Raw genomic sequence first — 24,663 nt, 5'->3', positions numbered from 1 at the left:
CAGGGGCTTCCCTGGTGGTGCAGTGGTTAAGAATCTGCCTGCGAAGGCAGGGGACACGGGTTCGAGCCCTGGTCCGGGAAGATCCCACATGAGCCCGTGCACCACAACTACTGAGCCTGTGCTCTAGAGCTCGCAAACCACAACTACTGAGCCTGCGTTCCACAACCACTGAAGTCCACGTGGCTAGTGCCCGTGTTCCGCAACAAGAGAAGCCACCGCAATGAGAAGCCCGCACACCGCAACGAAGAGTAGCCCCCGCTCGCCGCAACTAGAGGAAGCCGGCATGCAGCATGAAGACCCAACCCAGCCAAAAATAAAATAAATTAAAAAAAAAAAAACTTAAAAAAAAAAAGAGGAGGCAGGCAGAGGACATGGGGGAGGGGTCTGTTGCGGGAAGGCACACATCCATTGCACAGCCACACTGTGCCCTCTGCCTGGCAGGCTAGCAGCACCCCGACATCCCACGTGGAGCCCGAGTGTGGCAGGAGGGTGCTCAGGGTTGTCAGAGGGTCCTTCCCGTTTGGAGTGGGGCACAGAATGGTGTCTGGTGACGGCTTTAACTATGGAGGGGGACCTGAGAGTCAGACTTCTTCGGGCCTGTCAGGTCCAGGTTAAGGGATGGGGATTGCCTGGTCTACCCTGATTTCTGGGAGGTGAGAACTTTGTCTGGGGAGCCCTACAATGCTTCAATGGCAGAGCTGAAAGGGCAGCAGTAGGGGTGGGAGTGGGGAAGGGGCAGGCAGCCAGGAGGCCTGAGATTCCTGCTGTATTTTTTGGTTAATATTTATTTAATTAATTAATTAAATTTATTTGGTTGCACTGGGTCTTAGTTTCGGCAGGTGTGCTCCTTCGTTGTGGCTCGCGGGCTCCTTAGTTGTGGCATGCAAACTTTTAGTTGCGGCATGCATGTGGGATCTAGTTCCCTAACCAGGGATTGTACCTGTGTCCCCTGCATTGGGAGCGTGGAGTCTTAACCACTGCGCCACCAGGGAAGCCCCCTGCTGTTTTATTAACTGGTGCTTGGGATCCACCACCTCCACATCTTTCATCCTCAGACCAGGATCAGGTCAGACCCCAGGACACCTGCTTATCCCAAAGGGGTTAGAAGGTGGAGGCTGAGGAGCACTGTCCCCCTCTTGAATCTTTCTTGTCTAGCTTTCCGTCATCTCCTCTCTCTTCTCCATTTGCTGACCTGGTGTCCCCCCTGAAATGAAATTCCCTTAGCGGATGTGCTTTCACACACAAAATCCAAAGAAATCTTCAGAACATTTTGGGGGAACTCATTTCACCCAAGACTTCCAGATAAGTTTTTTCACTGTGTGTGTCTCTTATCCCCACGTCTTTCGGTTTCTTTGACCCAATGCCAATGTCTGTGTGGGTTTCCCCACACTTTCAACAAGCGATTCTCAGACACCAGCAGGGTGTCCGAGAATTTAACTCAATTCTGACACTACTAGAGATTGCGTCAGATTCCAGTGTTGACTGAGAAACAAAAAGCACAACCTAAAAGTTGAGAATTACGTTTTATTTGGGGCATTACTGAGGACTTAAGCCCAAAGCCCGAGGTAGGTACAGCTTCCTCAGATAACTCTGAGGGACTGTTCTGAAGAGGTAAGGGAGGAACCAGGCTATATAGGAGTTTCTGCAAAAACAAACAAAAAACCCCTACTTAGTGGAACATCAAAAGATTATGGCTAATTAAAGAAACAGACATCTCAGGTTAATGAATTTAGAGCTCTTCTATGTATGGGAAGATGAAAGAGTCTGGGCTTACTGAAATTACCCCTTAACTATCAAAGGATAGGGCCAGTATCCTGTTTTTCTCCATCCTGAATCCCCTCAGGGTGCACCCTCGCACAGCTGCAGTGGCTAAGGGCTTGATGGCCTCAACATCCTTTGTTTACTGAAAAGGCAGGACATTCTTTGTCCACAGCAGGTTAAAGATCGTCCTATGACTGCCCACCAGTGCCCCTCCACCCCCCCACTCTTTCCACTTCAGACACCAGTCTCTATCACTAGCCCAGGTTGTTACCTGTACTTTTGACAGACTGGATATAAGTCAGAGGTTCCCACGACAGCCTCCTAGCGTTACTGAACGCAGGTTCGGCTGCTCGCCACTCCAAAGCCAATACTGGAGAGACAAGTGCTGGTAGGAATGGAAAGCTTGCTTTATTCAGGAGGCCGGCAACCTGAGGAAATGGTCGACTCACGTCCAAAGATTAACTCCGAGGATTCTGCTTTGACCATGAAGTTTTTAAAGGGAGAATCATCTGGGGAGGGGTCCAGAGTCTTTGTTATCTTCTGCTGTGTGCAGACTCTCTTCTGATTGGTTGGTGGTGAGGTGATAGGGTGGTGCTCCAGGAGTCTTGTGTTCAGCCTGAAGTCGCCATCCTCCACCTGGGTGGGGGCCTTGTTCCAGCAGAAGAACTCAAAGGTATTTTGTTGTGTATATCCCTTGAGGAGGAACCAGAATCCTGCCCTATGGCTGCACTATTGTTTTTTGACTGCTTCTTCTTCATTTCTGCATTCCCTCCCTTCCTTGATAAGCAACTGTTTGAATCTACACTTTGGAACTCAGGGAAGGTCAAGGAGGCTCTGTAAGCTCTCAGTCCTTTTGTTAGGGGAACGACTGACTGAAACCGCCCGCCCTGGCCAGGCACTGTAGTAACCACTTGCATGAATTATCTTAAACAGGAGGTCCTGGTAAGGAATGCGGAACTAACAAGCTACCCACCAACGGGAAGAATTCAGGAAAGGTCAAAAGGAGAGAGGAGACTCCAGTTCAGATGTCCTACCAACCTCTCAAAATCCTTCTCGCTGGAATCCATCTTGGCTGAGAGATACGTGCCTCACCAGGAAGGACCCTGAGTCAGAATGATTGGCCGGAGACAACCCGGAAACTAACCGCATCACCATAAAACCTGAGACTGCGAACCACGTGGCAGAGCAGTTCTCCTGGGTTCCCTTACCCTGCTGCTCTCTGCCCGGGCACCCTTTCCCTATAAAGTCTCTTGCTTTGTCAGCACCTGTGTCTCCTTGGACAATTCATTTCTCAGTGTAAGACAAGAGCCCACCCTTGTCTTGCCCTGAAAGGGGTCCCCCTTCCTGCAACACTTTTGGGGTTTTGTGAGGTCTTCATTACATAGGCATGAATCATTGGCCATCGATTGAACTCAACCTCCAGCCCCTCTCCCCTCCATGGAGATTGGGGGTGGGATTGAAAATTCCATCCGTCTAATCACAAGGTTGGCTCTCCCGGCAGCTCCCATCCTTTGGTGAGGTCCAAACCACCGCATTAACATAACTCTATCTCCAGCCCCTCTACCACTTGATTCCCCTGACAACTACCCCCCCTCCCCCCTTAGGTTACCTGGAGCTTTCCAAAAGTCACCTTATTAACGTAACAAAAGACACCTTTATTGCTCTTATCACAGGAAATTCTAAGGGTTTTAGGAGTTCTGTGCCAGGAACTGGGGCTGACGAGCAAATATATATATTTCCTTTTTAAAAAATTTTTAAAATTTATTTATTTTTGGTTGTGTTGGGTCTTTGTTGCTGCGCATGGGCTTTCTCTAGTTGCAGCGAGCGGGGGCTACTCTTTGTTGTGGTGTGCGGGTGGTGGCTTCTCTTGTTGCGGAGCACGGGCTCTAGGCACGTGGGCTTCAGTAGTTGTGGCTCGCGGGCTCTAGAGCGAAGGCTCAGTAGTTGTGGCGCACAGGCTTAGTTGCTCCGCGGCATGTGGTGTCTTCCCGGACCAGGGATCGAACCTGTGTCCCCTGCAATGGCAGGCGGATTCTTATCCACTGCACCACCAGGGAAGCCCCTAATATATATTTCTTATACCTCATAATATCACACCAAAGATGTGTTTAAATCTTAAATTGATAATCACCTTACACTAAAGGGTAAAGAAATTAAATAAATCAAGCCTAAATGGAGAATTAAGAGAATCCTTTAAAGAGGGCTCATGGAGCCATAGCTGCCCCAGGTCTACTGGCCTGCCTACCCTACACAGTAAGAGGCCCTTGTCTGGGGATTAGTGGTGGTAGACTGCTGCCACCATCACAGGTTCCAGAGCCATCCTGGGCCTCAGCCTCCACCCTTGGCCGTCATCCTGCCTGGCCAAGTCACTAGAATGGGTGTGGTAAGGTCAGAGAGCCCACCCAGGCAGGAGAATAGGGCAGCCAGAGGTCACCTGCAACACCTCTCCCACTGGCACTACCGAAACAGATAGGTGGTGTTTCAGGGGGCTCTGAAGAGGTCCGGTCTTTTATGTCTCAATGCAGAAAGAATTCAGTGAGAGGCAAAGTGATAAGAAGTGATTTATTAGAATAGGATGCTTGTGAGGCTAACAAGCAGGCAGGCGAGCGTTGTGCTGCCCAAGTACTTAGTGGGTTACATTTTTCTAATTAATCAAAGGAAGAGAGGGGAGGGGGAGAAGACCTTCTTTGTCTTTCTTGAGTAGGTGTCATGCTTCCATCATCAGCTCCTCCTCCAGTTTGGGCAGGGGAGTTTTGTCCCTACATGGTCAGGCCAGGACTGCCATGGCACTTTGAAAAAATTATTTCAGGTCTCAGTACAATGAGGGTCTTTCCCTTTCCATGATTGCTTTTTTGTGTGCAAAGAGCATGTCCTAGGGGCCAAAGAGCATGTCTTGTGGGTCATTAACTTACCGAGCTCACTGGGAAGGATGTGGGTCTCATGTCACCATTGTTTAATTGTTTTGACATTCTCCTGTTGTATGCTTTTGTTGCTAATCAAGTTAGCTTGGTTTTGTTAAGCGAGCCAATCTGGCTTTGATGCTAAATGATTTGCTCTGGTTTATGAGTCAAGTAAGCCCACATTGTTGCAGGATTTTCCCATTCATTTCTTGAGTGATCATTAATCTTTCTGTGGTCTGCCAAAGCCCCCTGAAGTTTTCTCTCTATCTACAATCCCCTAATGGGGTTTCTGAGCTAACTGTTTGATTATCCTACTCTAACCCTAACACTACCAGCTAAAACTTGGAGACAGAACATAAGGAGTCTGGAGATGTGATTTCCTGATAAGAGGCTGGAGGTGGTGCCTGGGGAAGGTCCAGGGTCAGAAACGAGATGATATGCCTGTGGATTTAAAAAATTATTCACAACCTAAAAGTTGAGAGTTATGTTTTATTCAGCGGGAATTTTTAGGACTTCAAGCCTGAGAGGCAGCATCTCAAGTAACCCTGAGAGAACTGCTCAGTGGAGGCGAAGGGGGGAGCCAGGTTATACAGATATTTTGCAACAAAGGGCAGGTAGCTAGGAACATCAAAAGATTATGGTTAAAGAAAACCAGATAACCCAAGTTAAGGAGTTTAGTGCTTTTCTATGTATGGGAAGATGCAAGAGTTCTGGGCTCACTGAAATCATTCCTTTGATATGCACCTCAGCTATCTGGGGCCAGTATCCTGTATTTTCGCATCCTGAGTTTCCTCCGTGCTCACCGTAGGGAGTGGCTGCAGTCTGATGGCTGCTAGATGGCAGGTATTCTTTTCAGCTCTGAGTTTCCTCAGGGCTCACCAGCTCACGTTGGAGGGCTGCAAGCTGACGACTGTGACATCATTTGTTTACTGATATGGCAGGAAATATTCCATTTCTCATGCCTCCACTGTGACAACTGTGTCTATATGTGTATTTGTGGGGAGGGAGAGAGCTGGAGGTGAGTCTTTAAAGGTGCCCGGAACCCAGGGAACTGGAGGCTTGGGCACCCTTGCCCTTCTCACATTGAAACCAAGTGGGGCCCTGTGGGGTTCCCAGCCACGGAGGCCCTTTCGTCCCCCATTTCTTGTAGGCAAGACTTCAGCCTCGGGCTTCCCTGGTGGCGCAGTGGTTGAGAGTCCGCCTGCCGATGCAGGGGACACGGGTTCGTGCCCCGGTCTGGGAAGATCCCACATGCCGCGGAGCGGCTAGACCCGTGAGCCATGGCCGCTGAGCCTGCGCATCCGGAGCCTGTGCCACGCAACGGGAGAGGCCACAACAGTGAGAGGCCCGCGTACCGCAAAAAAAAAAAAGACTTCAGCCTCCATGTCCTTTCCTGAGTTCCAGATTTGAACAGTTGCTAATCAAGGGGGGGGGGGGGGGGCTGCCAAGAAATCACCTGAGGCAAGATTAAAGGGACCAGAGAAGCTCATCAATATTAGGAGACCGACTACCTGAGAGGAGATTAAGGGAGTGCCAGTCCTGCTCACACCCTAATCTTGGCAGAGACTCCCCCCTCTGAACCATATAAGACCCTAATAAAATCCTCCCGGGTTGGGACACATAGTTTTTTGAGGCAGAATTCCAGTGTGTCCCCTTTGCCTAGCAAAGTAGTAAAGCTGTCTTTTTTATTTCACCCAAAACTCTGTCTCCGAGATTGGATTTGGCACCGGTGTACAGAGAGGCCGAGCTTTCGTTAACAACATTGCCTGCAGAATCAGCGCGAGAGGTAGTGGGAGGGCTGGGGTTGCAGTGGGACGGACAGGACAGCCCACGGGAAGAGGAGAGGGGACACAGAGGACAGGCCAGGTCTCCTCCCAGGTCCCAGCCCCTCTGGGCCCTTTGCCTCCCTTCTAGGAGCCAACCCTTAGGCCTGCCCCATTTACAGTGCTGGTCTGGGTGCTGTTCACTGCTGGTGGGTGGGTATTAGCTGAAACTACCTGACAAGGCCGCAGGGGGCCTGGAGGAGGGGAGGAAAGTGCTGTCATTTGGACTTATGGGGGCTGGAGGCCTGTCCTCTGCCAGCCCCTTGCCTGGAAGCTTAGCTCTCTCCAGGGTATGAGGTCATAGGGAGTGGGTAGCTGTGGTGGAGGCTGGGTTGGGTGGCAGATCAGGCATCATGGGGCCACCACACGGGGACACTAGGGAGACAAACAAGAGCAGGCCAGGGAGAGGCATATGCCATGTGCTTTCTCCACTGGGGTTGCTCAGGCCACCCCTGACTCCTGTCTCTTGTGCTGACAGGCATCCCAGACTTCAGATAGCTAGGAAACTGCTGAGGGTGTGGCCTGCCCAGGTTCAGGCCAACTCTGTTTTGTTTTAGACTAACTTAATAGTTTCCCAGTCTCCATGGTCCTCCCTCTAGCCCGTTTTCACTTCCTACCACCCTTCTGAATAAATCATCCCATGGTACTCTCCTACTTAAAGTCCTCAATCACTCCCCACTACCCAGAGCATAATGCCCAAGGTCTTTAGCAGACAGGCTCCAGGCTACCCAATCTTATCAGTTGTGTCTCCCACCCTACTTTGAAGGACCACTGAACACACTTTCCCTGCACCTTTTTATTCGTTCCCTCTCCTTCGAATATTCTTCCCCCCTTCTCTGTTAAACTTTCCCTTGACTTTCATATTCTAGCTCATCAACCTCTTCTCTGTACTCCCAATGCCTAACAATGCCTTGTTCGTGTCTGTATGGCAAGCCCTTGGCATATGGTGGCTGAATGAGTGAAAGGCTGACCCGGAGCCAGGCTGACTCTCTTTGTCCCACTCTGCTCTACCCGGGACACTCACGAAGGATCGAGGATGGCAGAAGTGAACACAGGCCTCAAGGAGACTCTGGGAACTCCAGTGAGCAGTGAGTGGAGCTGGAGGGTCCATGGCTGGTAGGGAAGTTCCTTTGCCCACTGTTGGGGAGGAATTCTTCAACTGGTAGGAGGGATATAGAGGAGGCAGAAAGGGAAGGGGTCTTAAGCTCTAGTGGTTGCCTCACTGCCCATCTTTACTGGGACCCACAAAGTAACGCCACCCCCCCCCCCCCCCCAAGGATGCTTCAGGGTCCCCTGACCACTAGATCTGCCTGACATTTTTGTAGTTAGTAAAGATCACACAGGTGCTAGAAACAGCAGCCCCAACCTGGTCTTAGTTCACTACCCTGCAAGTTGGGCCAGTGCAAGAGATGGGCGTAGAGGACACAGGGCAGGTCTTTTTGGACAGACACCTGTGGGCACTAGGAGTACTGAGTCGGCAGGACAAGATGGGACTGGAAGCACCCTGAGCAGGGCAATCCTGAGCTGGAAGAGGTTGACCTAGGAGAGTGAGCAGCTAAGGCACAGCTGGCACCTCGGCAAGTTCCCCTTTCTTGAAGGACCCAGTATCCTGGCCCCAGCTTCTCTTCCTTAGTCTAGCGGCTGAGGCATCCAGGAGCTCTGTTCTGAAATGGACCTCTCCCTCACAAGGGAATTACGTCAGCAGATGGACTGGCGGTGGTGGGAGGGTTCAGACACTTGCTGCTACCCAGTACACCGCTCACCTCTCATTTCCTGACTCCAACACTTTGCTTTTAGCCTGGAACCTTGCCAAAAGTATACAGGGTGACCTCCTTTGTGGGCTCCATGGAACTGGAATTGGGCACTGTGAGATCCAGACTCATACTGCTGGCCCTCCCCCATCTCTACCTCAGCTAGTTACCCCACCTCTTGCATAAGCTTCAAAAGTGGTGCCTCTTTCACTCATTTTTTTTTTTTTCACTCCTTATTCTTACACAGAGGATCTCAGTGGATTATGGAGAGTGGTACCAAAAGCCACCAGATTAAAAATATCCTGAGGGCACATACCTGTTAGCTGCCTTGAAGGAGGGTCAAAGTATTTGGGAAAGACGGGGCTGGGGATAAAATCCCACAGACGGGTCATCCCAAGTTGTGTGGTTGGGGGATAGAAAAACTCACCCTGCAGCTCCCTCCCTTTCTCCCAAAGGTGTTCTGGAGGCCCTGGAATGTGACAAAAGGCTACCAGTGGATGTGAAGTTCGCAAGGGGTAGCCTGCCCACTGCCAATCAGCACCTCTCCCACAGAAGAGCCTTGGGGGCTGACTGGAGTTTGGCATCTAAGGAATTATCCTTAAAATCGGCCTTGCCCACACAAAAATACCTTTTTCACTCTTTCCAATTAAAGGTTTATAAATACTTGTTTGGGCTAAAGACCTCCAGTCTCACAGTCCACTTCTATTAAGACTAAGTAGTTACAGTACAGACACTTCAAAACTAGGTCTGATTGGTTATGTCAGCATGGCTCTGTCCTAACTCCGCATGGTCTTTTCAAGCTCTCCCTTCTACAACTAAACTTGCTTCACAATCCAGAGGTTAAGTAGCCCAGGTCATACAAATGGGATTCAAGTTCAGGTTGTCCTGGCCAAAATTTCCTTCCCAGTCTACAATAACACACAACCTCCCAACAGTTTAGGGTACCAGGTAGCTCAATGGCAACTGGTTTGATTAGAGGTGGTTAGCTTCTTCTTTTCCCTTAAACAGCACAGAGGAAAAGGGAAACCAGGGCCGGGGTCCTCAACTGCCTCCTGAGACCATTATGTTTGAGCTTCCTATGGACCAAATGTGTTGGTACATTACTTTGTGTGGTTAATCTCACCTCGGGGATTATTCAAAAGAGGGCAAATTGTTCACTTTCTGCCCCAAAGTCACATCCCCCTCCCACCCCAAATTTTAATACAACTATGAAGGACTCTCAACTCTACAAGGGGTATATCAAAATATTGTTATAGTGGCCATAATATTTCAAAGAGCCCAACAAATAAAGAGAAAGTCCTGACTAGATTTCAGAGAACAATTTGTTATAATGAACCAGAAACAAAAGATTCTACTGAAACTGGAACAGTTGACAGAATACGGTTGAACTTAATTAAACCTTCAAGGGGAATAAGGGTCAAAGTCAATGAATGAAGCCCAAGATCGGCCTGGTATAAACGTAGCAGCATTTCAGCATGGATATCTTCTGACCCCTCCCACCAGATATCTGCCATCAATTTCCAGTCCTTTCCCTTCTGAAGCATCTGCCAAACCAAATGGCTTTCCCCACTCTTTTGCAGGTGTAAGCCAATCCAAAAATACCCTCTTTGGGCATGATGCAAAGCCAAGAGGAAGTTTATAAATCTCATTCCAGGGTAGAAAGTGCACATACCTGACCCAGTACACTGGTTATGTGGTGTAAATGTACATGGTAATAACTTTAATTAAATCAGAGCTGCTACCGTGTGTAACTTGTTAGGTGGCCCTGTAGCTATGTCAGAGTCCCTAATTTACTTTACTAAAACATCAGCGTGGCAGAATGCATTTTTGAGCTCCACATTTTCTAAACACTTTTAAGAGGCTCTTTAAAGATGATGCAGAACAGAACTGTTATCTCAGAAACCTAGATATTAAGGAGGGACATTGATGGGCTCTTTCTGGGACTTTTTCACAGGAGATGAACAGAGGAAATGTCAGAATGCCAAAGCATATGACAAGTGAGGGAAGGCAGAGCGGGGAAGAAGGTGTACTAGCCACAAGGCCAACACATTCATGTTCAAAGAGAAGTCTGGGCGAAGGGAAAAAAAACCCAACGACAATAAAACAAAACCCAAGTCAGAGGAAAAAAGGGTTTCATACAACACAGTATCAAAAAGTAAAAGGAACACACTAAATGCACAAACTGGTGGCGAGTCAGTCCATAGCCTATTATGGTAGGTCCTTCCAGCATCAATCAAGTTTCTTCTCATCTGTTATCTCAAGGTTATTTACAGATGTGTGACTTTAACAAGAGTCTCACAGGAGAGTGGGCAGGCTTCAATCATTGGTTTCGGGATCTGTCTGAGCCATGTAGGCATCCAACTCAGCATCCAGGTGTCCTTTCGTTTTTGACATGTATGCATCCAGTTGGTTGTCCAGCTGCTCCTTGGTCAGTACAGGGCGAGCAAGGGCACCTCTCCCTCGTCCACGGCCTCGTCCTCTGCCTCCAAAGCCCCCTCTTCCCCGACCTATCATACCCCGACCTGGCCCAAGGGAAAAACAAGAAAAACAGTTACAAGTAAGTTTAATTGGTGCTATGGTAAATGCCCCTTAGAGCAGTGGGGCCTAGCTGAGAAAGGCTGAAGGGCAGGGCAAGAGGAGAAATCTGGAAAAACAGGAAACACACTGGGTAGAAAGCAACACATGGAAAGCACACATAATGAACCCCTCATTACATGCTCATCTCTAAATGCTATTTAAATTTTTTTAATTCTACCAACAAAGTAAGGGAATATAGTTAACTGATAATTAAAAATTTCTTAATCTCTCCTAAGACAGAGAAACTAAAATTTGAGACTCGCTATAAGTTTACAATTAAAATACAAGTACATTAAAGATAACCCCATTTAGCAAGATAGGGAGGAAGTAACAAGGGCACAGAGAAACAGGGGTGTGAAGCTAGACAGTTTTCAAATTAAACTTTACTGGAGATCCTTCTGAAAAATTAGCTCGTCTCCTCAAATTTATCAAACCTAATGAACTGATCCTATGTCAGGAGACTGAGGAGTTATTCTGACATAGGAACAATGAAGGGAATTGGGGAAAAACATTTTGAGTAGTCCCAGCCATTTCTATCTCCCGATTCTATTCACATTTTAACAATTATGGTTATCTGAGAGGTGGTTTCAATTCACTTAACAAAACATACCCAGCTTTCTGAAAAGCTACTTCAGACTCCTCCCCGCCCAATCCCTGTGATGTCTCTCTCAGAAACCAAGTCAAGATAATTTGGAAACACGCTATTTCATCCTGAAACCCAAACTAGCTTGTACTTCACTCAATAAGCCAAGCAACATATAATGCGAGAGAAGAAAACAAGCCCTCTGTTATCAAATTTCTTTTCCCAATAGTTATTATCCCTTGGCAACTTCAAGGTCATAAATTATGGAAGACCCACCACACACTTTAAAAAGACCAAAGCAAATATACCCAGGGGCTAAAAGAATATATATTATTTTTCCTGGACAGGTGTTGCTGGGAGTTTTCCACTAAACTCTAAGCCAGAAAACTCCCATGAGATTTGGCATTAACAGCAACACCATTAAAAACTCTCTTCCAGTCTGGGCCATGAGGTCACAGGACAAATATCACCAAGTCTCAAGGTAAGATTATCAACAAGAGTCAGTTAGTTAACTGACACAATACCATCTTGCTTTTTCTACTTTGATCAAAAAGAGTCATCTCTGGTTTCGCATAGACACAAACTTTATCTTGAATTTACTTGGTTTCAGAGTCAATACCTAGCTCCAAGTCTCACCATCCTCTTTAACTCTGCTTCATTTTTGTACATCTCCCTCTTCTCTCTTCTTAGACTCAAAGTGGGTTTTGAGCTATGGGGTGGGGTGTGTGGTGGTGGGTCAGGGACAGAAAAAGATAAAACGCCAAACTGACCATTCTGTCATTTTTAACAATACAATTTAAATTTGCAAGAGCCTGAAAGAAGTCTGAATATAATCTGGCTCTGTAACACATACCTGACTGTTCTTGGAAAACCCATGACAGACCTCCACATTACCAGCATGTGAATTTATAAAATAAGCCAGTTTCATAAAACAAACAAGACAAACAAATAAGCCTGCCTATGACTTGAAGCTGTGCAGAAAGGTGGCTCTGAGTTTTGAAGGGAGAGAAATAAGGGGAAGCTAGTCTCTGAAGTTGGTAGCTGACTAACCTCTACCACCGATTCCGCCACGACCCATAGCTCCACGCCCTAGGCCCCCTCTCCCAGGACCTCCACGACCTCGAACACCACCTCTTCTTAAGCCCATTCGGGGAGCTACGGCTCGTCCACCTCGGAGCAGGTTTTGACCTTGGAGAGGAGGCATACAATGTATATGCAGGTAAATCCAAGAGAGACAAAGTAGATTCTAACCAAAGGAAGGCGGTGAGGGTTAAATGAGTTAATTCAGTTAATTTTTAGGTTGGGTGGGGCAAGCTGCACACTGAGTGTGAAAAGATTAAGCTGCTCTTTATTCAATCAATTCAACAAGTCTGACCACAAATCCACTTTTGGAAGAAGCTGGGAGTTAAGTCAATTAGTTAAGTACATACATTTAATGAATATCTATTGAATAATTACAGGTAGGTGCCTAGCATTATGGCAGCTTTAAAAATAAATGATATGGTTCCTGCTCTCAATACATTTTTGTAGGGGACAAGAACTATACAGAGAACAGTATAACAGTGCCTAAAATGTAACATATAGCTAAGTGCTATTGGTCAACTTGTCCTCTTTTTTTCCAGATGTAATAGAGTATTTCACTAGAACCAGGAACAGAGATGATTAATTAAGATATAGGCCAACAGGCCAAGAAGTTTCTTAGATTTGACTTATTTCTAGAACTTGAATGTGCTTTGATTCAAGCAGCAGCAGGGTGTTTTAAAATGGAATGGAGATGACATGAATTACCTGTTGTAACGCAGGTCCTAGCCTCTCACCATTGCACATTATCAGAAAAGGAATGGTATCGATAAAAGACATGCAGCACTATTAAAAACACGTCATTTCAAAAGTTATTAATTATATTAATACAAATTCAGGCTTAAAGATGTTAAACAAATGTGTCCGTCCATAAGCAGCCCAAGAGAAAAGGGAAGGGGGTGGGGCCCGACAATTATCAGGTACAGAGCACTGACCTCGGAGCGACATCCCGCCCCTAAGTAGGGTTCTTGTGGCACGTCCCCCACGAAGTCCTCCTCTGGACAAGCCTCTCTGGATAATGGGCAGGCCTCGTCCTCCGATTGCTCCCCTGGCCAGGGCCCCTATTGGTCGGCCTAACCGTGCCTGGATGTTACTCTTACCCAGGCGCTGCTTTAAGCTCTTCTGGAAGAAAAGGTGTTAGGGAATTGAGATCAAAAAAGCAATCCAATGGGATTTAGCAACTCAAAGTGCAGAGAAAAAGAAGCAAGTGAGATGTCTGTGTGGCGGGAGATAAACCTGCACGGAGTGTCATAAGGATCCCAAACCAGAAGCAAGCCTTTGCCTCAGAACATGGTAGAAAACAAGCAGAATTCTGATCCAGAGCTTCTAAGAAGCTTGAGTATGGTCCCATGAAACTGGCATCACCACAAATTACCTCACTAGTTTGGCTACAGAAGTCATATACCACTACTTGGAACGTAAGTTTTAATAAGAACACTGTATTTCAAATCCTGGATTCTGCTGTTTTTGAACCACCAGTTGACAATGACAGGACTGGATTCATACCTGCCCAAGGACTACCACTGTCTTCAAAGGCTTACTCAAACACCATAGGAAGGTCATCACACTCTGGGCAAAGTTTAAATTACAATTTCATTTGAATTCTTGTGACTTAAGAACAAGTTTGATTTCTCAGTCAAAGAGGCCAGTGTGTTCCATTTTTCCTCTGAGTATCTATCTCCAGACGGTCCACTTTTTACCTTAAGATGTAAATAAACACAAAAAAGTCAAATCTCCTTTCCTTACATATCTTAAATAGCTGTAATTCCATGTCTACCTTTGTCAACAGCTCCATTAATTAAGTCAGTGTAATGACTTTTAATTCACAATAAACACATAACTCAAATGTATCTCCACAGAAAGCTAGCCAAACCTGCATTAGAATTAAGACAGTTTAGCTATAATCATAAAACTCAGGGCCACATTTGAGAACAAGGACATAACACAGATAGAAATTTTTCAATAATCTGTCCCTCAAAGAGAAACTACAAAGACCACATCTCAGACAATTAAATTCCTTCAGAGGAAAGGGTGACTGTGTAGCCTTGACCACCACCAAAGCCCTAGCAAACCTGTTCTCCTATAACGCCGTAAGTCAGTATGAACGAAAGTAAATTATGCGTCCTCAGCCTTCACCCACAAACGACTACAACGACTTTCTCTGCAACCATATGCTGCGAGTTATTATTATTAGCTTTCTAGCATGAGATCATAAACTGCTTCTAATCAGAGGGGCAGGCTCTGAACAACATGAGGTCAGGACTTCTTTCTACAAGTCTCTTGTGTTTAGTCATCCCTAGTACATTCTCCCAAGATCTGTGCTTTAAGGGGAGAATGCATAGTACTTAGAAGTTCTTCTCCCTTCCCATCCCTTACTTGCCACCAATACTAGTCTCTAATATTGAAAAGAAGCTGAAGGATGTCAACTGTATCATTCAGTTTCCACTCTAGAGCTGTGCTATATGCTAAGGTAACCACTAGCCACATGTGGCTAATTTAAATTACAAGTAAAAAAATTAAATAAATAAAAATAAAAATTTAAGCTCCTCAATGGCACTAGCCACATTTTGAGCACTCAACAGTCAATGTGGCTAATGGCTACTGTATTGGAGAGCACAGATACAGAACATTTCCAACACCGTGGAAAGTTCTATTGGACAGCAGTGCTCTAGAGGCTACTTTCTTCGGCACAGCCTCTGTTCCAAGCTTCTTGTTAAAAGGTCCTTTGCAATAATATGTCAGAGACCTGTCTTCAACAATTTTTAGTATTTCCTCTTAGAAAACAGTGGCACCTTTTACTGCTTTCCTGAGTCTGGGATGAATGCAGCCACTCCAGGGCTTAAGGTAGCTAAAGCAGAAGGCCTTGTTTATTTTTGGTCAGTGAGCCCAATGGTTCAGGGTGGGGGTGGAAGGGTGTTATATTTAACTGCTGATTTTATGCACAGCCATGCAGTGCTACCAGTTAAAGTCCTTACAGTTGCATGGCACCGCCCTCCAGACGCCCAGCCACAGCTTGGACATATCCTTCCACAGCCACTGTCCGGACTTGCATATAAAGTCTATGAATAATAAAGAGCAGGTTTTATTTCAGATCTGAATAGGATTATCTCTTACTGGAAATTTGAAAGAGAACCGCTAACTCTTAAATTACTCAGTGTTCTCGCTCTACTTTACTGACAAAACTTTAGGTGCTGTGGAGATGAGGGTCACCCCACTCTTTCTACTGTTTAGCATTGAAAACCTTTGACTAAAAGGCCTTTCAGACTCCCTGTATTAGGGAAGAAAGAATAAAATCATTTCCCTAATTTGTAAACCATTTAGTGAGAAATAAAGGATTTTTTGAAGATCATCTAAAACAGAAACCAAAATTTCTTTGTGGAAAAAGCCAGTGAATCTATTTTAAGGGCAAAGGATCAGAGAACAAAAGAGATTAATACTCATTGATAACACAGAAACAGGCCACCTTGATGGCAAACTCCCTAAAAGAGAAAGACAACAAAAAGTTACTTATTGGTACCTGCCAAAATGGGAATTCTCTGAACTTCTCTTTCCTCCAGAAAAGTTCAGCTTTTGCCCTGAGCCACCTCGTAATTATCCATGGCGTCCTGACAGCCTCAGTGGACTACCTGACAGGGATCACCAGCTGCTTCTGGCGCATTAAGACCCATCCTCTCACCTGCTTAAGTTTTAATGCTGCCTGGACAGAGGGTCTATTCTCCATCTGCTGGGCCAGTCTTCTGTTTCTGGCACTGGCTAGCTGCTGTTGTTGCTGCATCGAAGCCCGAATATTCACTGGCATCGGCTGTTTGTTCTTCAGCATATTAGTAAAGCTTCAAGGTCGAACAAAATGGATGTTTAAATAAACGCTTTATTACAAAACATTTATTGGCATTTTCATGGCTTGCTAGACCAGGAGCTCCAGATCCCACGAACTTTAAGTAAAGTGGTACACTTAGATCAAGGCTGATGTGGGTTAAAGACTCCTCTGCTTCCACAAACTTGCAAGAATCAGAAACTTAGAAATGCAGCTAAGTGTAGCACATTCAATCAAAAGTGATAACAAGGGCTCAGGTAACGGCTTTTAGAGAGGTAGAAAGTATGAAAAGCATGCAATAAGCAGATGTGATGACAAGAGACAGAAGATGTAGTTTCAAAGACAGACAAAGCAAGCCAAAACCTTTGGGGACCTGAGGGTGCATTTTAAGGGCAAATATAAGGAAGGACTAGAGCACCTTCAAAGCCCATGGAAATGATACACCCAAATAAATTATAGGAGCATATCACATTCTCTCATGTATTTGTTCACGCAGTAATGTGAATATGGAGAATTAGTGTATCACTAAGGGATAAAGAGAAGTACATATGCTTCAGAAAAGGCAAACAAACATAAGTAAATTTTTTAGTGGTCTAACATTAACTTAATAAAGTCACTGGTCGAAGGCACTCAATGAACAAAGCTCTCAGAGACAGAAAGTGCCTTTAAATGCCTTAACTTTTCTTAGTGTCAAATGATTACTTTTTCTGACTCTAAGTGATTACTTCTGAAAAAGTTAAGATTAGTTTAATCATTTAAGAGCTTGTGAAGACACTCTTCTATTATTCCTGTCAAGGTAAGTTTAATGGAATGAAAGAGAAGAACATTCAATTGTAAAAGAATTGAAAACAAAAACAAACTAAAAGCAGAATGGAAAGAAAGTGAAATGGAGCAAAGCGAGTGCCTCTTACAAGGCCCAAGAATGACATTCAAGGGCCTTTGGACATATTCATAGCTTGCTACCCGCCTCTTACAGGCCAGACACAACACTGCTGGCCTTGGACTGGGCAGCAAGCCTACTGCAGCTAGGGTACCATGCTACCAAGCTGCACCACCCCTGTATCAATGTAAAAAAAAAAAAAAAAAAAAAAAAGTGAAGAAAAGGGAGGGTGTGAGGAGTCTTTTTAAAATACATCCCACCAGATAAATATTTCAGACAGCATAACATAAAAATCTACTGATAAGGGGTTTTGAAACAACCGCCCAATTTGTTTTGTGTACCACATACGATGCAACTAAGAACAGAGGTCTGTAGCCTTCTGTTGGTATTTAGTTTAAAACCGGTTTTTGTGCATTGGACCCCAGGGCCAATTTAAGTAATGTTTTCTTATGAACGAGCTGAAGTTGCTGTTGGCTGCCTCACCGCTCATTTAGAGACATCTTGGTGGTGCTTTTTAGCACAACTTTCGGCGCTGACTGTGCAGCCATCTTCAAATCCCGAGAATCTACAAAGGACAATGGACAGAATGAGCAAATGAGAATGATGACCACCTCATTTCAACAAGTGCCAAAGGCCCAAACCAAAAATGAATGAAAAGGCCTGTATCGATGACTATTGACGATCACACCAAAACTCATTTCAGGTGCTTAAACTTAAGAAGCTAGTTACCTCAAACTAATAAACTCCAAGGCCACAGGACAGAAAATATCTGCTCAAGCCTCCAAAATGGCAGACTTAGACCCAGCCAAAGAAGTGTTAAGAGTTTGGCTTTTCATCTAGAGCGATCCTTCTCAACCTTGGCTGCAAGAAGCTTTTTTTTTTTTAAAAAAAAAACAACGAAACACAGAAGCCTGGGCCCAAACTATTTAAAGCACAATCTCTGATGGTGAGGTCTGGGGATGAGCAATTAGAATGGGAAAAAAAAAAAAAAAAAAAAGTCTACCTCGAAGGGGTGGGGGGAAGTCTACCTCGGTGCTTCTCTTGTGCAGCCACAACTGAGAACCACTGATCTAGAGACATGACACAAGCATTCCAGTTTCAAAATCAAGTAGGAGACTTAGCAAGGGCCTGCGGAGCTGGGGGAGGGAGGGAGTAGGCAAGGTTTCCCTAAATGGGCATTCACCTGGGAGTTCGCTCCCGGGAGCGCTCCACAAAATTTAACCCTGAAGCCGCCATTACTTTCCAACGTTCCCTAAGGTCGTGTAGTCCTCCTTTGATTGCCCTTCCCTCTCAAAGCCCTGTCAGGACCGCCGACATTGCTCAACCCACCAAACAACATTCTTTTTTAACTCTATCAAATCCCCACCTTTTCCATCAATCCCGTGGCGGGTTTCCAGTTCGGGGTCTCCCCCGCCTCCCTCTCAGGGGCTCCGCCCCCTCCGGGGCCTCCACCTCGGACACCCTGTCTGCCTCCACATCCCGCCAGCTCCCGTTCCGCGTCCGCCGGACCCCTCCGTTCCCCAGGACTCTTGCCCTCCTCACCACAGACACGTACCGAAGGAAACGGACGCCAGTGCTCCTCCCGGGGCTGCCACCACGGCTGCGGCAGGCGGGCCGGGGGCCGGCCGAACCTGAGTTGACGGTGGAGGGGCTCGGGTTAACTTGGTGGGCGGTTAGTTAGATGTGTTAAGCGGTAGATTTCTAGGTTAGTTCTTTGCTGTTGGCTGGCTGTCCGGTTGGCCCGTCCGCCTGCTAACCGGCCTGCCCTTTCCTGCCTTTCACCACAGCGGCTGCCGTCAACTCCCGCTCGGTGTCGAAAACAAAATGGCCGCCACACCCAGTGCGGAGAGGGACCGGCTAAAATGGCGTCGACGCAGTTACGTTAGGCGTCAGATCCGCCGCACCACGAAGGGGCGGGAAAATTTGTGCCACGCCTGCGCGGGATTAGGGCGGAGCCCTAGGAAGAAGACGGGGCTTTAGCAAAGTCCTGGTCTGTATTAAACAGCCCCCCCGCCTAGGAAGGGGCGTGGCCAAGTGGCATAGCTCTGTTTATTTTTGGAAAATGGATTATTTTTTAAAGCTTTTAAAAAATATGTATTTATTTGGCAGCATTGGGTCTTAGTTGCAGCATGCGGGATCTTTAGTTGTGGCATGTGAACTCTTAGTTGCAGGATGTGGGATCTAGTTCCCTGACCAAGGATTGAACCTGGTCCCCTTGCCTTGAGAGTGCAGAGTCTTAGCCACTGGACCACCAGGGAAGTCCCTGCTCCCAGGTTTTAAGGGGACTGCAGGTTAGTAATTTGGGTCACTGGGGCTGATTCGGTCCCCCTGAAAAAGATGTTCATATTTCCTGGCACATCCCTCTGCCCCTCAAGCTAAGGCAGACGGACTACAATTCTTTATGCGGATGTTCCTCGGTCTCTCTCTCCCCCTTTGTTTTCAAAAAATTAATTAATTTTATTATTTATTTTTGGCTGCGTTGGGTCTTTGTTGCTGTGTGTGGGCTTTCTCTAGCTGTGTCGAATGGAGGCCACTCTTCCTTGCGGTGCATGGGCTTCTCACTGCAGTGGCTTCTCGTTTCAGAGCACGGGCTCTAGGCACGCGGGCTTCAGTAGTTGTGGCACGCAGGCTCAATAGTTGTGGCACACAGGCTTAGTTGCTCCGCAGCATGTGGGATCTTCCCAGACCAGGGATGGAACCCGTGTCCCCTGCATTTAGGTGGATTCTTTTTTTTTTTTTTTTTTTTTTTGCGGTACGCGGGCCTCTCACTGTTGCGGAGCACAGGCTCCGGACGCGCAGGCTCAGCCGCTCCGCGGCATGTGGGATCCTCCCAGACCGGGGCACGAACCCGTGTCCCCTGCACCGGCAGGCAGACTCCCAACCACTGCGCCACCAGGGAAGCCCGGCAGGTGGATTCTTAACCACTGCGCCACCAGGGAAGTCCCTCCTCGGTCTCTCTTGTGGACCACTGGGCCCAGGTAATTTGCACTGGCTCTCCCCTCATCATTTGCCTTGGCCCCGGTCAGAGAGTTGCAGATTGCTGCAAACGCCCCAGCCAAGGCCTGGGGGCCAGTGCTGGGAGCACACCTCTGCTAGATCCTGCACCGCTCATCACCACCCGTCCATATTTTCCTCTTCACTTCCATCCCCAACTTGGCCTGAACATCGTTAAATAGTTATTTGGGGGGGACCTTTGTGTCCCCGCTCCCCCTTCTGTGTCCTCTCTCGCCATCTGCCATCCATGTGGATTTTGATGTAGACCTATGCGGGATTTTCATTATGGCTGGACGCACAATAAAAGGCTCGCATGTTTGAAGAATGAGTGTATGAACACGTCATCAACACCCCCCCACCCCAATCACGTGCATCAGATCCTTTCATTTTCCTTCCTAGCATGTATGTGTGTATGTTTTGGCATCCCTACTGGACTTTACCTATGTGATGTTGAGAGTCGTGTTTGTTTTGCTCACTACTGTGTCCCCAGTTCCCATAGGATGTCTAGCACATGGTAGGTCTTTAGTAAATATTCTTTGAAGGTTGAAGGGAAATTCTTCTGGCTTTATATCTGAGAAGCTGATGTCTCCTCCACTTCCAGCTGGGACATTGAACCCCAATGTTCCTGGGCCTTGAGCATTCCTTAAGTAGGAAGATGTAATGGCCCCTTGACCTCTCTCAAAATAAGATCCCTCCCCAAATAAGGCAAGTTGGGAGTGAGCAGCCTTCACTTCCCCACCCACTTCCATACCCCAAAGGAGACAGACAGCAGCTGGCGGCTTGTGAGAGAGGAGCCTTTAATGAAAGATGAGTTGCAGGCCTGGCCCACTACTCTTGCGCCCTTATTGGTGGGGAGGGAAAAGTGGGGTGAGGGGGAAGCAGGGTGAAGGGGCAGGTATGGCAGGGTGGAGGCGAAGGGCGCTGCCCACTGGGGCTGTCTGCTCAACTGTTCTCCCAGAAGAAGTTGTTACAGGCCACTGTGAGGGCAGCCACCAGCACCACATACTCCTGGAAGTCCACCTCTCCATCTCCATTCTCATCTAACTCCTTCATCACCTTGTCCACAGCATCCGCATCCTTCTGGGCCTGTGGAGGGAGGAGATGGAGAGGTAGGTGTATAGGGAAATGAACAGCACTGAGTCAGGGGCATGGGGGCAGAAGGAGGCAGAGATGAGCAAGAGAGAGAACTACTTCTAATTATGGGACTCTCGCTGCTGTCCTCAAAACTAACAAAATACTTCCTGTTGCCTACAGAATCAGCTCCTTAACAAGGCAGAATAATAAAAACAATTACCATATGTTGAGTGCCTACAATGTGAGAAGCACTACACTAGGAGCTTTACAAGCACTGTCTCATTTAATTCTAGCACAAATAGTAAGAAGTAGCTTTCATTAGTCCCATTCTAGAGAAGAAACAAATTGACAGTCGACGGTTAAGGAACATGCCCAAAGTCACACAGCTATTAAGTGGCAGTGCCAGAATTTGAACCCAGGTCTCATAAAACCTCAAAGCTGGTACACTTTCTACTGGCTTCTCTTTTGCATCCTTCAGTCCAGTCAAAACTACCAAGCACGCTCCATCTGCTTTCTCACATGCTCTTGTTCAGATACTATACCTCCTCCTAAAATGTCTACATTTACCCTAATGATCTTCCAGGGGCCTGAGTGCCACCTCTTTGGAGAAGCCGTCCATTTCAGTCAGGTTAATATTCTCCCATAATTCTTTCTGGCACCTCTGTTAAGGCCCCGGGTGCTTCCTGGTGTTCAAGGTTTACTTTCAAGTGTCAGTCCTTCCCTGCTAGACTGTGTGTTTTGTTATTGATGCATCTACACAAGGCCTAGCCCTTAGCAGGTGATCAGTAAATCAGGGCATTTTGACTTGAACCCAGAAGAGTAGGGGAGCCTGGGAGAGGAAGGAGATGGTTGGGCTGAGCTGGGGTGGGATGGGGATGTGGCAGGGAGGTGCCCACTCTGTTCCCCCACCCCTCACCCACTCCACCCTGTACCCCCACCCTGTGCTCACGTCCAGGAAGCCGGAGAGCTCCGTCTGCAGCAGCTCTTTCAGCTCCTTCTTGCTCAGCTTGTACTTGTCCCCCTCCTTGCCCGAGTGGGCGTGGAACACATTGATGAGAGTCTCCATTGCCGTCTCCAGCTCAGAGCCCATCTTGTAGCTCACCTACCCACGTCCCACCATGGAAGTGAGCTGGGGACCGTGCCTGGGGTAGCTGGGGTTGGGGTAGGGGCCCACAGCTCAAAGAGCCATGAGATCGAAGCCCCACCACAACTGATCAGACCTAAGTCTAGCCTCATTCTCTGTGCCCTTCAGTCCACACCCCAGCCAGAGGGAATCAGGGCTTTGGGCATGGAGGTAGAACAGCTGGAGCTGGGCTGGCTCTAGAGGCCTGCAGTGCACTTTGCAGTTGCTCCTGGCTGCCTGCACACTGAGGAGGGTGGAGCAGGCAGGTAGGGGTGGTCACAGGACCCGGCCTGGCTTCCTCTGGCTCTATTTTTACCCTGGACTTGCCTGCCCAGCACAGCCAAGATCTGCTGTTGGGGATGGTGGGCTGGGCTCCCCTCTATAGCCTTGACTCTGCTGCCCACCCCGAGCAAGGAGTCAATCTGGTGCCCTTAGTTGGCCTGGTGGATAGGGTGGCAGTCTGAGTGGGTGGCCCAAGGTTCATGGGGACGGGGGCGTCTCACTGCCTCTGAGTTTCTTGTCAGCAGACCGGGGGCCTCTCTTGGTCCTTCTACACTGCTCTCTCCTGAACATGTCACTTTGGCTTCCCTCTGTTACCTCTAGTTTGGTTTGCCTTGCTTCTCTGCAGATTCAGCCCTTCTACTGTGTGGTGGTGGGAAGGGAAAGAGGGATGTCTGAGCCTTTTTCTTGGAGCCAGGGCTTCCAGGGAGGGAGAGAGGACACTTGTGGGATCTTGTCCCTGCCACTCCCACCCCCAGGCCCAACTTGGGTGATGTGGGGACATGGCAGCAGGGAGAATGGGGCTGGTATGTGTTAGGGGAGATAAAGGCTGAGTGCATAAGGTCCTCTGAATCCAAGGGGCTGGGAGAGAGGAGGGGAAAAATGGAGGGGTCTGTTGAGGAGAGGGGACTGCCAAGCCAGGGGGTCTCTTTCCCTTGGCCTTGGGACGGTTGGCCCCTCCACAGCCTCAGGGGGCAGCTCAGGTGTCTCAGATCAGGTGTCCCCATCCTTCCCCAGACCTGAGGGGCTGGACAATGGGCCCTGATCGGATGACATCCTAGCTCTTCAATGGGGCCCTTGTGAATGTCACCTGAACTCCGGACGTGAGAAGCGGTTGTCACAGAGACACGGGGGAGATGGAACCCAAGCCGGGGCTGATGGAGGGGATAAGCTGGGGGGTGGGTGGGGGGCGGAGGGAGGGGTGCTGGTGGCTCAGTTATCAGCCCCATCCAGGAGAGGCACATAGAGGTTTCCTGGAGACCTCAAGCAGCCTGGGATTTTGCGTAGGGGCCATTCTTGGCAGGGAGGGGGCAGACAGAAGAACAAAGGGAAAGAATGAGAGGAAAGAGGAGTGGAGAAACTGGGCCAAGAAAGAGGAGGAGGAGAAAGGGGAGGTCACATGAAGGGACAGTGGGAGTGGGTATAGTACCCTAGTGCCCCCTTCCTGGTATCACATGATTCATACTCTGCCACCCCCGCCCCCCAACTTCCCTGGGACCTGAGCTCTTGGCAAGGCTGGGTGGGGTGGCAGAGAGACCACGGCTGGCGGGGGGTGGGTGGGCAGAAGGAGCTGGTCCATCTGCTTTCTTATTCTTACACCGCTGGAAGCAAGGCGAGAGCTGGGTCTCCTCCCCAGCACCTGGGAGATGGAGGGAGCCTTGCGGGGGCACGTGAGAGCTCTGTGGGAGGAGGGCCTGGTCTCCTGGAAACTCAGTGGCTGCGTTCCCCACTGGCTTCCTCATTCACTGAGCTCCCAGATCTCCCTCTGACCTTCACTTGCCTCCCCTCACCACCTTCCAAACACTGTCTCCCCCAAATCCCGAGCTCTTCCCCAGACTTTTGGAGCCCTGCTGAAGTCCCCTTTCCACAAGGCTGGCCAGGGCAGGGACCCAGGGCAGATGGGGCAGGATACTCACTGTCAGCCTGGGAGCAGGTTCTGGACAGACAGACGAGGCTGCAAATGTGGCTACCGGAGCTGTGTGGGGAGACCTGTCTTCAGTCGTCCTTCCCCCTCCCCCCCCCGCCCCCCCCCACACCCCCCACTGGCTCCACCCCTTCACAGACAGACACCCAGTGGGGCAAGGGGCCAGGAGTGGACAGAGGCGCCCTCTGTCTCCTGGGCTGGAACAGGCTGGCCTGTGTCCTCTTCTCCAGCCTCCCCTGCCTCCCCCTACGCTGGGTCCCAAAAGGCAGGACCCAGGAGGAAGGGAGGTGGGAAAGGTCCTGGGAAGAAGGAACACTCAGAGGCCTTCTCGGCTCCCCCGGCCTCCCGCAGTACTGGGTATGCTGCTAGGCTAGGAAGA

At 48.3% G+C, this 24,663-nt stretch overlaps 2 protein-coding genes across 4 annotated transcripts; both read right to left on the bottom strand.

Annotated features, from left to right (window-relative positions):
• Positions 1-9,541: 9,541 nt before the first annotated feature.
• CHTOP (chromatin target of PRMT1) lies at positions 9,542-19,033 on the bottom strand. Of its 3 annotated transcripts, none has more exons than XM_065876554.1 (6): positions 18,725-19,033; positions 17,653-17,734; positions 16,152-16,305; positions 13,411-13,597; positions 12,446-12,583; positions 9,542-10,757 (listed from the first exon to the last, which is right to left on the bottom strand). In XM_065876554.1, the coding sequence occupies exons 2-6, from the start codon at positions 17,715-17,717 to the stop codon at positions 10,552-10,554; spliced, it is 750 nt and encodes a 249-aa protein (XP_065732626.1). In that variant the 5' UTR covers positions 17,718-17,734; positions 18,725-19,033; the 3' UTR covers positions 9,542-10,551. The 3 variants fall into 3 exon arrangements, with proteins under 3 accessions (XP_065732626.1, XP_065732634.1, XP_065732643.1); XM_065876562.1 differs by having other exon boundaries at positions 13,411-13,594; positions 18,725-19,001; XM_065876571.1 differs by lacking the exons at positions 12,446-12,583; positions 18,725-19,033 and having other exon boundaries at positions 10,552-10,757; positions 13,411-13,594; positions 17,653-17,717.
• Positions 19,034-20,941: 1,908 nt separating this feature from the next.
• On the bottom strand, positions 20,942-24,561 carry S100A1 (S100 calcium binding protein A1). Its single transcript, XM_065879343.1, has 3 exons — positions 24,277-24,561; positions 22,187-22,339; positions 20,942-21,249 (listed from the first exon to the last, which is right to left on the bottom strand). The coding sequence occupies exons 2-3, from the start codon at positions 22,325-22,327 to the stop codon at positions 21,106-21,108; spliced, it is 285 nt and encodes a 94-aa protein (XP_065735415.1). The 5' UTR covers positions 22,328-22,339; positions 24,277-24,561; the 3' UTR covers positions 20,942-21,105.
• Positions 24,562-24,663: the final 102 nt, after the last annotated feature.

The sequence above is a fragment of the Phocoena phocoena genome, chromosome 1 (genome assembly GCF_963924675.1).
Source record: "Phocoena phocoena chromosome 1, mPhoPho1.1, whole genome shotgun sequence".
Taxonomy (NCBI): Eukaryota; Metazoa; Chordata; class Mammalia; order Artiodactyla; family Phocoenidae; genus Phocoena; species Phocoena phocoena.
Note: the sequence above shows the minus strand (reverse complement) of the source record. Positions and strands in the feature narration are given on the sequence as shown.

Excerpts from the sequence above, each read along its gene's own strand:
- CHTOP (XM_065876554.1), bottom strand. The coding sequence starts at position 17,717 with ATGGCTGCACAGTCAGCGCCGAAAGTTGTGCTAAAAAGCACCACCAAG. Across the intron at positions 16,306-17,652 it reads AAGATGTCTCTAAATGAGCG|CTTTACTAATATGCTGAAGA; the intron begins GTGAGGCAGCCA and ends TCGACCTTGAAG. Across the intron at positions 10,758-12,445 it reads TGGCGGAATCGGTGGTAGAG|GTCGGGGTATGATAGGTCGG; the intron begins GTTAGTCAGCTA and ends CCCTTGGGCCAG.
- S100A1 (XM_065879343.1), bottom strand. The coding sequence starts at position 22,327 with ATGGGCTCTGAGCTGGAGACGGCAATGGAGACTCTCATCAATGTGTTC. Across the intron at positions 21,250-22,186 it reads AGCTCTCCGGCTTCCTGGAC|GCCCAGAAGGATGCGGATGC; the intron begins GTGAGCACAGGG and ends CTCCCTCCACAG.